Source organism: Leptopilina boulardi, unplaced genomic scaffold, assembly GCF_019393585.1.
Source record: "Leptopilina boulardi isolate dan_hultmark-lab unplaced genomic scaffold, ZJU_Lbou_2.1 LbouV2_372, whole genome shotgun sequence".
In the NCBI taxonomy this organism is placed as follows: Eukaryota; Metazoa; Arthropoda; class Insecta; order Hymenoptera; family Figitidae; genus Leptopilina; species Leptopilina boulardi.
In genome coordinates, this window is record NW_026137943.1 from 226,577 (window position 1) to 241,694 (window position 15,118).

A 15,118-nucleotide genomic window follows, 5' to 3' on the forward strand; every position below is an offset into this window, starting at 1 on the left:
GTAAATTTACTCTAGTGGAATATTTTCTGTTTATATTTTTCGCATTACTTGATTCAATTTTAAATATTTTGATATTTCTAACAATATATTGAAATTTTTTTCTTCTTTTAATTGGTCAAAATATCAGGAAAGGTCAAAACATAATATTTACGCACAAATATTACGTACATAGACCATGACAATCTCAAGGGAGATTGTTGTAGACATCGTTTCATTGAACCGCACACTGCCATTAACTTTACGGTCATATTGTGGTGTTTTCGTGGTATGCAAACACTTTAGATTCCATTATCTACCACAGCCTACTAACTATTAAACGGCAATATTTCCTCTTATAATCACTAATGCAAATTTATCTAAAATATTCTCTTTAACATAATCATACGCAATTGATAGTGTTTACTTTAGTTTGACTGTTCATGTTGAGAGAATTATTAGTTTTGTAATTTTCTTTGCTTTAAATTATTAAATTTTCATATGACTAATATTTGAGATTGAAGAAGCATCAATTTATGGGCGTCAGATACTTTTTAATTTCTTTTTCAGTATCATGTTTCTGATGATGTGATAGAATTCGAATTGTTAGAAAGTTTTTCTTCGTTCACGTGACTCAATTTTTTCTCAGCTGCACAATAGAAAAGGATATGAGAAATAATAATTTAGAAAATTCCCTATCGATTGAACATAAATGTTTCTCGTAATACTTTTCGTTTCGAATTAGGGACTTCAAAAACTAGTTTGCAGTTGTTAGCAATTTAATTTAAGAATGTTGGAGTAAATTGAAAGCAGAAGAGAACTACTTTGAGACAACTTTTTTCATAGCCATTACAAGAAAACGTGCTTGGAATATTTCATATACACATTTTCCAACAAGTACATTTCATCTTTAATTTATTTTTCGACTGTCAAATTTTATAATTGCGACAACATTTTATCTTGAAGCTGTACAAGAATTTTTATTTTTGATATAAAAAGAGAAATAAAAAAAGAAAAACTCTTTCAGTTGATCAAGTTAGTTTTGAAAATGAATGCTGTGATTTACATATATTCGCTAGAGAGCAGATGCGACTTCATTATTTGTTTTGTGTTTTGAGGAAAGCAAAATCTGCCCAGAGAGACGAAATTATAGAAGGCAAGCTTGATTACGCGTCGCTTCTATTTGTTGCCACTGCTTCTTCAATGTGTATATCTATGTGTGTTTCACTTGGTGAAAGTTCACTTTACGTTCTCTTCACGCCGTCTACAGATCAGTCGCGTTTGCACTATTCAAATCTTTCGGCGTCCTGGACGGTTGATTAAGCTTCGGGTGAGAGGTGATAATGTCGCTGGAGGAATAAACCAGCGACTAGCATTTCGTCAACCGTGGCAAAATTCATGAAACTCGTTTCGCCCTTTAATCACTCGTTGACGACTAGCATACATTAGAGAACTGGAATGACACACTTACAAAACGAATCTTCTCTCCGTGAAACCCAAATTCAGAGTGCACGACTGTACTCATATTCAATTCTGGAATGAGTCGTCTTTCATCAAAGAGACGTCCACGTAATCGTAAAGTAACCTAAGTTTTATCAACGAAAGGCTATAATTATTTTTTGGCTGAAGAAAATTTCAGTCAAAGAAAATTTAATCAACCTTTTCATTCATTAAAACTAATTCACAATAATTAATCAGAAATGAACACCTACCAATATATTGAGGCAACTGGAAGTATTATAAAAAATTAAAAAAAAGAAACATCTAGGTTATTGTAAAAAAAAACGCACTCTGGGTCATTGGATAAATCTCAATATGACTGGAATAAAAAAGAGTGGATGTTTTTTTTTGTGTTTATATTTTCCAGTCAACTGTGTGGAACGTGAAGTATCTAAACTCTCCAGAACGAGACCAGGTGACGAGTATGGTCAAAGAATAAAGAAGATTCCAGGGAGTGTGGATTTCTGCGCTAGTTTGCAGTATACACTCGACCTATTTGATAAGCATCCCTCTCTCTTCTTTTCTCCACCGCATACCGCATCGAACTTAATTATTACTAGACAAGATAAAATGAAACAAGGCAATTTTATTTCATACAGTCATCCACCTCTGTTTACAGTGGAGCTCCGACCTAGTTCTCACAGATAAAGTAACCGAATGATATTTTCATGAAGTGTCCATTTTTTATTTAAAAAAATAATACCAAACATTCTTTACATACAATCTTTCAAGAGGTGGATCATAAAATAGAAAAAATCTGTAATACTTCATAGAATTTATATTTAATTCTTTATAGAATAAAATAATCAATTTTATATAAAGAAAAAAAATTGTTTGGCATTTCATACTTGTTATTTTATTTAAAATCGCAATTTAAGGGAGCTTCAAATTCCAAAATTCTTTTTAGAATTAAATAATCAATTCCACATAGAAAAAAAATTGTTTGGCATTTCATACTTGTTATTTTATTTAAAATCTCAATTTAAGGGAGCATCAAATTCCAAAATTCTTTTTAGAATAAAATAATCAATTCCACATAGAAAAAAAATTGTTTGGCATTTCATACTTGTTACTTTATTTAAAATCTAAAAAAAGTTCGCAATTTAAGGGAGCTTCAAATTCCAAAACTCATTATAGAATTAAATAATCAGTTTCTCATAGAAAAAAAATTATTTGGCATTTCATACTTGTTATTTTATTAAAAATTTAAAGAAAGTTCGCATTTTAAGGAAACTTCAAATTCCAAAAAATTTTTACAGACTAAAATAATCAATTCTACATAGAAAAAAAATTATTTGGCATTTCATACTTGTTATTTTATTTAAAATCTAAAGAAGATTCGCAATTTAAGGAAGCTTCAAATTCCAAACATTTTCATACTAAATTATTTCATTATAACAATATTTCTAACTATATATCGTCAAAAGTGGAATTGAATAATCCTTTTTTTCTTAAGAAATAGTTACGATCCTAAAAATTGGATTATTTTCAAGAAATTTTGGTTCAACTTTTCCCTGCCATAATATGTAGTTACTTCTTAATAAATTTTTGTTCACAAAACTTTTACACGAAAAGAAGTCTCGTTACCCCAATAACGTTACAAACTACAGTTAGTTGAAAATTTTGAAAATCTCTTGATATCATAAATTTACTGATCAAACATTATTTGAATTGGTGAGGATAAAGAAAAGAAATTGATTACAGTCTAGGTGGTTTTCGTGTGCATGCAAACTCATGGTGATTGTTAAGACAGGTTTATGCATTAGACGATTGGCCGTGTAAACGAAATGCTTCCGCTTCTGGGACCGTTTGACATGCACAGTTACATGACACTCAACTACTTGCGTATTCAGAGAAGTGTTACTTCGTTTGTGTACGAAGGTGAATACTGCAATTTTCAACACACTCTACTACGAGGCATACGTTTGTCTCAAGTATCTGAATAAGTTGACCTTATTTCTTCGGTAGATTGCAGACTTTTTGAAAAAGAAGAAGAAGAAGAAGAATAGTTGCCAGTCTTTCCACACACGTGACAAGTACCTTTAGTCTTCACGCTCGCGAAACATCTAGTGCACTTCTAACACTCGGTCCAGATAAACCTAAAAATCGCTGCAAAGGCATAAAACAGAGACGGGGGCAGTAAACTTTTTAGAATACGGTTTTTTAAAAGTCAAATTTCTCATTTAACATTTTTATAACAGAAATAAATTTAAGAAAATTAATTTAATGAAAATAGATATTTAATCTTAATATATTGATAGAGGATTTTGAAAGATTTTAAAAAATAACGACCACTTGTTTGATTTTTGTTACAGAGAGATGCTCTTAACCTGGAACCAAGCAATGTTGCAAATTGCGTTTCGAAAGGCAAATCAGAGGTGAGTTTTTTATATAAAAACTAAAAAATTGGTAAATTTTTGCTTCAATTTAAACAATTTTATCAATTGGCATTATTTCGCTTACAGCACTTTGATTGTCGAAATCATATTCGAGTGATACAACCAATAGGAGATGGAAATCGTTTTTATGTTTGTGGTACAAATGCTCATTCACCAAAGGATTGGGTGATTTACGTAAGTTTTTATTTCTTATTCAATACTTATTATTATTTTGAATTAAAAAAAAATACTCCAAAAGATTAAGTTGTAAAAATCTGTTTTTTTCGGAAATTAAAACTTTCCAATTAAAACTGAAAGTCTAATGTCTATTCGTGAGAGATACCGGTGTGAAAAGCAATTTGATTTACAAAATTTAGTACCCGTTCACATTTGATAGAGTTCGTAAGCAAGGGTTATCTAGCGAAACGAACGCACTGTGCGTTTAAGTACCCGTGTAACGACACCGAAGAATATACGAGCTCAGTGATGTTTGAAGATTACGAGTCCCAAGTGCACTGTAGAAATTGGATAACGACTAACTCTTACTCGTTCCTTTCAAAAAAGAACTAGTAACAAGTTTGAAAAAAAAGATCAATTTCTTTAAATGTAATATTTTACACTCGGCTTTAAAGCGGATTTCTTGTTTTAATTCCGTAAATTTTTATTATTAAACTTTGAAGAGTAATAATTATAAAATGGTATGGGCGTCAAATACCTTTTAATTTCTTTTTCTGATTTAATAAAATCAGATATCTTTCATAGTATTCATTTGAAATGACAGTTGTTCCATTTTTGACAAAAAAAAATGACAAACTTTAGAATTTCTTCAAAGAATAGAATACAATTGGAAATCTCTAATCTTTTATTTGAAATTTTGTTTTTTTAGAGCAATCTCACTCATTTGCCTAGAAACGAGTTTGTACCAGGTGTGGGAACAGCCATTGCGAAGTGTCCTTACGACCCTGCGGACAACTCGACAGCAATTTGGGTCGAAAGGGGAAATCCAGGAGATTTGCCAGCTCTTTATTCTGGCACCAATGCGGAATTTACTAAAGCTGATACTGTTATTTTCCGAACGGATCTCTACAATTTGACGACAGGTAGAAAGGGCTTCAATTTCAAGAGAACGATCAAGTACGACTCGAAATGGTTGGACAGTAAGTGATATTTATCAAAATTTTTTTTCCCCTTTCAAATTCATATATAAAAATTGTAATTAAAAGAGATTGAAAATTTTTCTCGCAAACTAATGAATATTGTACTTACTGTTTGGAAGGGTAAGACAAAAAAAAGATGAATTTAAAAGGGATAACTAAAATTCCATGAATTTCTTGTCCCTAAGTTTTGCAATGCGGGACAAACTCATAAAACCGGGTTGTACTTTCAAGTACAACCTTCGAATTACGGTCCTAAATGAACGCGTAAGCGGGTGCTTGGGGTGTCACTCCAGCACGCCTATTTCATTTGGCGGCAGTTCCTTTAGTTGTAGGGGCGTCAGAGAAAGTGTAGAGAGCAGGAGGAAAGCTAAAAGAGGGCTGAGTAAAGTTGGTTCTAGGTACTACACGTTTCAGAGGGTACAAGTTCTAGGAGCTTGGTAATAAAATAACACCCCTTGGTCTCTAGCTAAACGAAGTCGTCCTTGAAAGCGTATTCTGAAGAAGTTAAATTTACCTACCCTCGACTAAGATACGATTCGACCCTTCCAGGTTAATCAGTTTCTTGTAGAGTGCAATAAAATTTTCTTTTGACACTTATGATCAATTTTTTTGTTATTTTCAGTATCCGTATTCCATAATGCCTTTATGTGTTATTTAATTATTCGTTTATTAAGACCCAACGGTCCATTCAAAATGGAAATATACAAAAAGAAAAAAAGAAAGAGAACAAGAAAAAAAAATAATAAAAATATTACAGTTCATACTTAAACATAAAAAACAAAAAACATTTAATAAAACACAGAATCACTCAATCCATTCAAGTATTATAAATCTCGACCATCTTCGTGAACATTGAAACAAACCTCTTTATAATTGAAGTCTTAGAGGTAGAAAGAATACCCTTCCAGAATGACTCGCGGCAATCACAAGATAAAATTTCAGGGAAAAACGATATGCGTATGTCCTCAAAACGTGTACATTCCGTCAAAAAATGGTGCAAGTCACAACCGTTAAAGTTACAAAAGAGACAGTTATCGCGTGGCTTTAGATAGAGGAACAATTTGTTAGCCCGAATGTAATTTGTGTTTATGTGTTATTTACATATATGCCAAAAAGTCAAGTGTCATAATTCAATTAGTATTAACTTTTTGGTACTGCTGTATCAATCTCTAAATGAAATTGCTCTCTAAAGAGAATAAATGTTCACTGCGCCACCAGCGGCTTAATGTAATGAAAAATGAAGTTTCACCCTCAGAGAGAGAGAGAGAAATGTACTCTGAGGAGAAGTTGACTCTTGAGCGGAGGGGTCTGGTGATGCTAGTGGCGGTTATCTCATTAATTGAATCCAGTATATGCGATTCCTTGAATTTACGTTCCTCATTCCTTATTCGTCCTCGGTATTGCGAAAGCACCCTTTCCAAGGACCTCTCTCGCGCACACTCACACTATATATATATATACTTGAAGCACGGGATGCATGATTAGCCATTTGTTTCGTCGTTTAATTTGAAGCTGGTATTCCCTTGCCTCCTAACGCCCTTTCGCGTTACCATCAAGAGCCATTCTCTGCATCGAGTTTGTCTATTAGCAAAGGCGTTGATTAAATGCGCGAGACCAACAGAGAGAAAGATAGGTTCACGTACTCGACCTCGTTCAGAGCAAAGTACCTACAATGAAGACTGATGTGATTCAGGATGAGAGAAAGAGAGAGAGAGAGGGAAAGGGAAAGAAAACAAGAGATAAATAGAGAGACAGAGTTAACAAGCTCTGAATAACTGGCTGACGAGAAGACCATCCACTTTCACGGTTCTCTGCACATGCGAAACGACGTTTTCCAAAGTGTCGCGTGCCGGATTCTTTTTTAGAAAAAATAATAAATGAGATTTTCCATCATCAATTTACTAGAATATGATTTAATCATAAAAATTTTTCAGCCAACAGAGGAACATGTATATGTATTTTATAAATATTTTATTTTCCAAAAAATCCCCTACCATGTTCTAAATTTGTCTCAATTTATCAAATGACTGTTATATGGTATGAAGGGACAAAATTCAATTACTACCTGAAGGTTGAAAGCATCAGTCAATCGATTCAATCTTCTAATTGCTATTAAACGATTATAACATTCTTTACAAACAAATCAACGAACCACAAAAGGAATAAAGGAAACATTAGGTTAATGAAAATTCATTGTATTCTATTCAATTTAGTGAAATTTCAGTAAATTTAGATGAAAATAATTCAATCACAGTAATATGAAATTAGATATTGATAAACTAATTAAAACAATCACTCTTGAGAATTAAAATCACTTCCAAGACATCAATTTGATGATGATGTTTTTCAAGAAAAATGTATTAATTAAAAGAGAAATAGAATTCCAATAATTACCAAAGATTGTATCCATTTTTTTTTGTGTAGCGAATCATTAGAATCATTTTATTTCAAAATGAACAGATAAATTTTCAAACAAACTACTAAAACGCTTTATAGTATTCATCCAATGAGTGCATAATTATCAAAACAGTTGACGATGTTTCTGTAATAATGAAAGGATAATGTCCAAAGATAATGTTCAATTTTGGTGAAATGGGTGTTAGCAACTCGGAAATAGTTTGCTCGTAAAGGAATTCAATAAAGTTTAATGTATATTAGCAAACACAAATGATTATCCATTGCTTACGGAAACGTAAACTGAAAATAATTTATAGTGGGTTATATTTTAACTCTCTAAATGAAACTTGTTCTCTAGAACAATGAAAAACGATTTCCTCTTTAACTGATGAACCTACTTTTTAGAAAAAAAAAAAATTAAAATTTTCGAATTTATTTCTTATTGCAGAACCTGATTTTGTTGGTTCCTTTGACATTGGACAACATGTATTCTTTTTCTTCCGTGAAACCGCAGTCGAGTACATCAATTGTGGTAAGAGTGTCTATTCTCGTGTAGCTAGACTATGTAAAAAAGACACTGGAGGAAAAAATATTCTCGGGCAAAATTGGGCGACCTACTTAAAGGCAAGATTGAATTGCTCAATTCCTGGCGAATTTCCTTTCTACTTCAATGAAATTCGTAAGTATATATTTATTTTTCCATTCGGAGTTAATTTAAAATCTTCTATTTTGTGAAATTTTTGATGAAAAATTGTAATTTTTTTAAATAGAGAGTGTATACAAGGTGCCAGGTGATGATACACATTTTTATGGAACTTTTACAACATCGACAAATGGTTTAATGGGTTCAGCGATATGTTCATTTCATATTGATGCAATACAAGATGCCTTCCGTGGGAAATTTAAGGAACAGGCAACCAGTAGCAGTGCGTGGCTTCCTGTTTTGCCAAACAAAGTTCCTGAGCCAAGACCTGGCCAATGCGTCAATGACACGGAAACACTTCCCGATACAGTTCTAAATTTCATTAGGTCACATCCGCTTATGGACTCGGCGATATCGCACGAGAATGAAAAGCCCGTTTTCTACAAGAGGGACGTTATGCTTACTCGACTTGTGGTCGATAAACTTCGTATCGATTTTGTTGGAATGGATTTGGACTATACGGTTTATTACGCTGGCTCCAGTGAGTTTTAATTTCAAATTAACTTCAACTAGGAAATATCTAGTTAATTTTCTTATTCTAATGATTTAACAAAATTAATAGGTGACGGACGAGTTCATAAAGTGGTTCAATGGGTCGACAGCAATGGTGACTCACAATCGATTCTCTTGGATGTCTTCGATGTTACTCCCGGTGAGCCAATTCAAGCAATGGAAATATCGAAGGAACACAAAGCAATCTACGTGGCGTCTGATCATCGAATAAAGCAAATCGATTTAGTCATGTGTTCTCGTCGCTATGACAATTGTCTACGTTGTGTTCATGATCCTTATTGCGGTTGGGATAAGGATACAAATACCTGCAAACCCTATGCACCAGGGTAAGTTTATTTTATTTTTAAATTAAATTTTAGAGGAAATTAATGTTTTCGTTTTTTTTCTAGACTTTTACAGGATGTCTCGAATAGTACGGCAGATGTTTGCGACAGTAGTGTTGGTAAACGAAGACTTGTAGTGACATGGGGTCAATCGGTGCATCTTGGTTGTTTTGTAAAGATGCCCGAGGTTCTTGAAAATCAAGAAGTTAGATGGTATCATTATAGCAAAGAGAAGGGAAGATATCAAATAACATACAAATATGGCTCGGGTGGTGAAAAATTCATCGAAACATCAGAAAAAGGATTGGTAATTGTTGGTGTTAATGATCAGGATGCAGGAAGGTACGACTGCTGGCTCGGAGGTGCTCTTCTTTGCTCCTATAATATTACAGTAGACGCTCACAGATGTTCGGCACCTGCTAAATCAAATGACTATCAAAAGATTTACTCGGATTGGTGTCACGAATTTGAAAAGTACAAGTCAGCCATGAAGAGTTGGGAAAAGAAACAAGCGGTAAGTTTTTAGGAAAAATATTTTCATTTTTTGGGGGGAGAATAAAATTACTGAAAATCATTATACTATTTTTATTCTGTGTATGAATATTTGCAAAAATTACAAAGAAACGAAGAACTTTTGATTAAAGATTTGATTATCAAGTTCAAAGTGAAATAGAAATGAATATGCAACGGTGTGTGTCTCTTTTTCTGTTTCAGCAATGCGCATCAAGGCAAAACGACAGCAACCAAAATCTACATACAAACGAAGTATATGGAACGCCTCTAGTGTGATGAAGTCGAGCGCTAGATCCGTCGTCGATTCGAGATGACGACTCGATAATCCGTATAAGCATCCTACCGGCGAATCATTGTCCAAGTGTATTCGAATCGAGTGGTTTGGTACTTGCAGCTACGTTTATCATCGTCTCTTACGACCGGACATTCGCTAAGTAAATTGAATGAAAAAAAAAAAAAAAAAAATTAGTCAATAAGAAAAATAAACGAATGTTCACTTGGAGTCAAGTGCCACGGTGCTCGGAACATTTCCTCGCGTTTAAAGGCTATATATTCTTTGTTTCTCGGATAGGTTTTCATTTTCTTTTTGTATTCGCTTAAATTTGTAAATATATATCTTTTTTGAGGTCTACAATTTTACACGGGGAGACTTCGCTTCGGCAACGATGCGCGAGCACCAGTGGATGCCAAAGTAAGTGTTCTTAAGGGCAGAAGGCAGAGAAGACATTGATCTTTAAAAGCAATATATCAACGTTTCCTCATCGCTAAAAAAAAAAAAAAAAAAAAAAACACGGGACGTAAATGTTTTTTTCTGAGACCTGTGATATGAATAATAATATAATTTAGCGATTAGAAATCGTTGACTAATGATTTTAAAGGATGTCCTGCTGGAGCCCTCTCTCGGAGAGAAACAAGGCAGAAAACAATCATGATTGCGTGATTTCCCCGGGAATGTCTCGTATATTACGTATTAAAAAAAAATATATAGATTTAAGAGTTAGTAATTCTTAATAAGCGGCAAGAAATCGTGGTTACTTAAGACGAGCACCGAACGTCTCGGACTAAATCACAGAGGTTACATATGAGATTATGAATTCGTTAAAAATGCGCGACGGTTGACTCCCTCGATTTCCACTCTCTACTTTGAAATTAATTTTTATTTCTAATCAAAACTCGCGGGCTGAGTGTTGGATTCTTTTTTATTACAGTCGCGCTTCCATTTTTCCCTTTAATCGTATTTTTTTGTCCCCCTCACGAAATCGAGATTAATTTAAAAAATTTTGTTTTGTCTCAGAATTGACCATAAATACTCGAAGGTGCTACACACGGATTTCAATATCGAAGTAATTTAAAATAAATACTGAGCCCTACAGAATTGAATCGATTTTTGACATTTTCAAAATTAGACTCTTATGGGCGTCTCAAAATTTTGTACATATAACGAATCAACGATTCACGTGTACACTTTGTAGCTAACTTTAAATATTTAGTGTAGATTCATGTTCGCTTATTAGTTCTTGATGAGTTCGACTAATATGGTCGTATCTCGCAAAATTACTAAGTGAACCAAATGCGATTATTCCGCAACTTTGCTGGATTAAGATAATAATCCTAGTGGAATCATCTTAATATTAATTTACTTTGATCACTCTTCTTCAATTTTAAATTCCAATAAATTTGCAAAACACCTGCATTTTGACAATTTTTATGATGAAAGAGTGATGAATGTAAATTAATTTAAGGGAATTTTTGCTAAGGAAAGTAGAGAGGTCATGACACCTTTCTCTGTGAAAAGTTTTTCATTTCAATAATAACAAAAAGCAGTGATAGTTGATTCTTGCCCATTTTTTTTGGTTTTTCTTTCATTTTGTAAATAATTATTAAAAAAAAGCGTGCCATTCGGAGGCACATTGATTTTTTTTCCGGCGCTCGGTAGAATTTTCGTCCGCGCAGAGCGTTTTTCGGGCGATCGAGGGTACATATACAATGTCTATATTCTAGGAATTATGTAATTCGTTAAGTTCTGTACAAAGACGTTCTCCAATATGAATTAACATAAGATTTAATTTTATACTTCGATAGTTTACGGTGCGTGCAGCTGTTAATTAAATTGAATGAATGTTAAACGAAAAATGAATGACTATAGAATAAATGTGTTATAAAAACAAAAATTAATTGGTAAACTATGTACTTATTACGAGCTTCAAACAAGTATTGAATAGTATTATCACCTAAGGTAAGAATCGATTTTTATTTAAGGACTTTAGTGCGCAAATAGGGCCAGCAGTCACCGTCGTGTATAATTTGCCTCTAATCAATTTTTTGATAGAGGAATTATGAAATTAATTTTTTTTCTCGATATACCCTTATTAAAAGATTCATTAACAAAAAAAAATTCAATGACTGAAATTTTAAAGAGAACTAGAAAATTGCGCGTGATTAAAAATAGAAATGAAATATAAATATAAATCCTTACAATAGCGGATATTTTAGGACTTGGAAAGATTCTCTATAAGGGCGCTCTGGGGATTCTGATAATTTCCGTTTGAATTCCGACTGGAATATCTGATTAAGTTGCGCCAGGTTTTTAAATATCAATTTTTTTTTAAAACAATTGAATTTGTTTTACTATTTATTTGAAACATCGTTCATTACGTGGTTTATTGTTTACCTGATTAAATTGCGCCAGGTTATTAAATATCAATTTTTTCCAAAACAATTGAATTTGTTTTACTATTTATTTGAAACATCGTTCATTACGTGGTTTATTGTTTACCTGATTAAATTGCGCCAGGTTATTAAATATCAATTTTTTTTCAAAACAATTGAATTTGTTTTACTATTTATTTGAAACATCGTTCATTACGTGGTTTATTGTTCACCTGATTAAATTGCGCCAGGTTATTAAATATCAAATTTTTTTCAAAGTCAAGATAAAATTGGAATTTTAAAAATAAATACTCGGTGTGTGCTAACAACTCATGAGATTAGAAGTGAATGAGAGTAATAATTATCTTACAATTGTGCACGCATATATAAATATTTATGAACTGACGTAATCTATGAAAGGTTTTTTGCGTAAAGTGAAAATTTAACGAATCAATACTAGATGACGGATTTGGTCAGCTGCCCTGTTCACTTTTTTTAAAATCTTCAAATTTTTATGATTCTAATTGCGCTAATAAAGTGATCAAATCAGATCATCAAGTCCGCCCTCTAATTATATTAAAAAATAAAAAAAAATAATTAAGACACATTATGATCCATATAGCTGAGAGCTCAGCATGCAAATTTTTGTTATTATATATCGTCATCATATATATAAAAAAAAGAATATTCCAAAATAAAAATTTGTAAATTTAAAAAATAAAGGAAGACAATTCCAAATTGAATATCCTTCACTCTTTTGAATGTTGAGCTTTCAGATTGGTCGATGTGATTAAAGAAAGCAATCTCTAAGATGAACCCTAATGTTGTTAGACCTATTATTTATAAGATTACTAAATACTGTATGTTATTTCCTGAGCGGTTGGCGCAACGGAATGTTGGATTATCCCCCGCAGACTATTGCTATCGATCGTTTTTAAGCAGGGTATTTCTTTCAAATTGTGGTATATCGATTTACTATTTTAGCTAAATTATATATAAATTTCAAATCGACTGATAATTTTTTTTTTAACATAATAAACGAATGTTTTATTATTGAAAAATTAATTAAAATTACGAAAATTGGTTAAATTTTTAAAGAGCGTCGGTGTAAATTAAATTTTTATTCCGTAGCGCCAATCGAAAACAAATTAGGCTAGCTCGGTTAGTGTGCGCGGTATGATCAACATGATATAAATATATAAAAAAAAATGGTTTACTGCCGTGAGATAAAGATGACTTATTACGATAAAGATGAAAGAATATAGCTGATAACGACTTATTAAATATATCATTAGGACTAGCCGACAATTGTCTTTAAAGATTTTGTTGATATCGTTTTCTTTTTTTTTTTCAAAGACACATTTTATTTTATCTTCATCCCAATAGGGTTGCAATATAAATTTAAAATATTGATTAAATTCTCGTTTAACTTGTCTTCTTACTTCCTTTCACTCCCCCCCACCCACTTTATTATTTAAATTTTTTTTTTTGTTCTTCATCAGCATTTATCATCCAAGATGGAGATCATCTAAGTACCAAAATTGAATAAAGAGAGAACGAGGGATTTTTACGTTATATAACTGATAATTCACACCGTGGCACTCCTCCTTATCGATCGAACATATTTTTTGTTCATCCTCAACATCGTTTCGTTGAGGATTCACAAAATCGTGATTCATGAAATCCGAAGCACTCGACATTCCGTGCACGGGAATTCAATTTTGTTCGATCGCAAAGGATGTCTCACATCGCTCAAAAGAGAAAAACCTTCCATCGAAATGCAGCGCGCACTTGTCATGCGTTATTTGCTCGTGCGTTTGACTGAAATCTTACAGAAAAAAAAAATTATTGAACGGTGTGATAAATGCCAATTGACCAAGAACATTATAATCGCTCACATATCGCGATGACTAAAACGAATAGGTAATGAATTTTCAAATAGAAATACGAATTCATTTTTACGATTTTAATAGTTTACATATATATATATAAATAGATATGAAAGTGGAGTTCTTTCAATTGGAGAAAAATTTTAATTTTGCAATTTCTTTTTTGCTATTAGTATTCATTTACTTTTTTTTCCCCTATTTTGGTTTTAATACTCGTTTCTCTTTTACTCTCACTTTCTTTACCCTTTTACTTTTTCAATTTAATTTTACTGTTCTTTTTTTCTGCTTTTACTTTTCACCTTGATTTTTCTAATATTTGTATTCTTATTAAATACGGATTTTTTTTAACCCTTTATAGAATAAAAAGAAAAAGAGAAAACAGTATTCAAAGACAATTTCCATCTGATTTCACATTCATGTACATTTTTTTATTTTGTCATTATTATGCGACATTCATATTCTTTTTTAATTATCGACAAAATAATGATGCAACGAGTATTTTTCATTTTGAAAATATCTTGCATTAAGAGACCCTTTTTAGATATTCCTCTACTACCTAAACATCCAATCGCTATTTTTATCAAAAAAAAAAAAAAAAAAAAACATGTTAAAAATCTTTAATAGTTATCCATTGTTCACTATTGCTATAATAAAGTTTTGCTTTAATAAATGATCGATCAGCGTTTTATTTATAATTCCTTGTCCTTCATTGTTTATATAAAAATTAAAATTATTTTACTTTAAAATATAAAATAATAATTGTTAATAATTAACATCAGCTTGGTTATGAAGATTGTCGAGCACTTTGGCAAATGTTAATAAGTAATATAAAATTAGAGTACTATTAAGAAGAAAGTTTCATAAAATAATGAAGTAGAATATTTAATTTTAATAGTCGACAATTAATATTTATAACTAGTTAAAAGTTTATTTAGTTCATTATTTTCTAGAAAATAAAATTAAAAATAAAGAGTTAAAGTTAATTGCTTTCTACGAAATAAAATAGAAAATAAATTATTTATTTAGTTAATTGTTTTCAACGAAATAAAAATAAAAAATACAAGAGAAACAGTTTAATAAATTTAAATTGAAAACTTCAATCTTATGAATTATTTATGTA

At 31.7% G+C, this 15,118-nt stretch overlaps 1 protein-coding gene across 3 annotated transcripts in view; it reads left to right on the top strand.

Annotated features, from left to right (window-relative positions):
• The window catches only part of LOC127287630 (semaphorin-2A), a 207,419-nt gene extending 192,748 nt beyond the window's left edge, over window positions 1-14,671 (top strand). For 2 of the 3 annotated variants that reach the window (XM_051314660.1, XM_051314659.1), the window contains 8 exons: window positions 3,792-3,854; window positions 3,942-4,049; window positions 4,741-5,011; window positions 7,857-8,087; window positions 8,179-8,592; window positions 8,674-8,950; window positions 9,014-9,461; window positions 9,662-14,671. In XM_051314660.1, the coding sequence (XP_051170617.1) occupies window positions 3,792-3,854; window positions 3,942-4,049; window positions 4,741-5,011; window positions 7,857-8,087; window positions 8,179-8,592; window positions 8,674-8,950; window positions 9,014-9,461; window positions 9,662-9,736 (1,887 nt within the window). In that variant the 3' untranslated portion in view covers window positions 9,737-14,671. The remainder of the gene's footprint in view (window positions 1-3,791; window positions 3,855-3,941; window positions 4,050-4,740; window positions 5,012-7,856; window positions 8,088-8,178; window positions 8,593-8,673; window positions 8,951-9,013; window positions 9,462-9,661) is intronic. The other variant, XR_007843900.1, reaches the window with a different exon arrangement.
• Window positions 14,672-15,118: the final 447 nt, after the last annotated feature.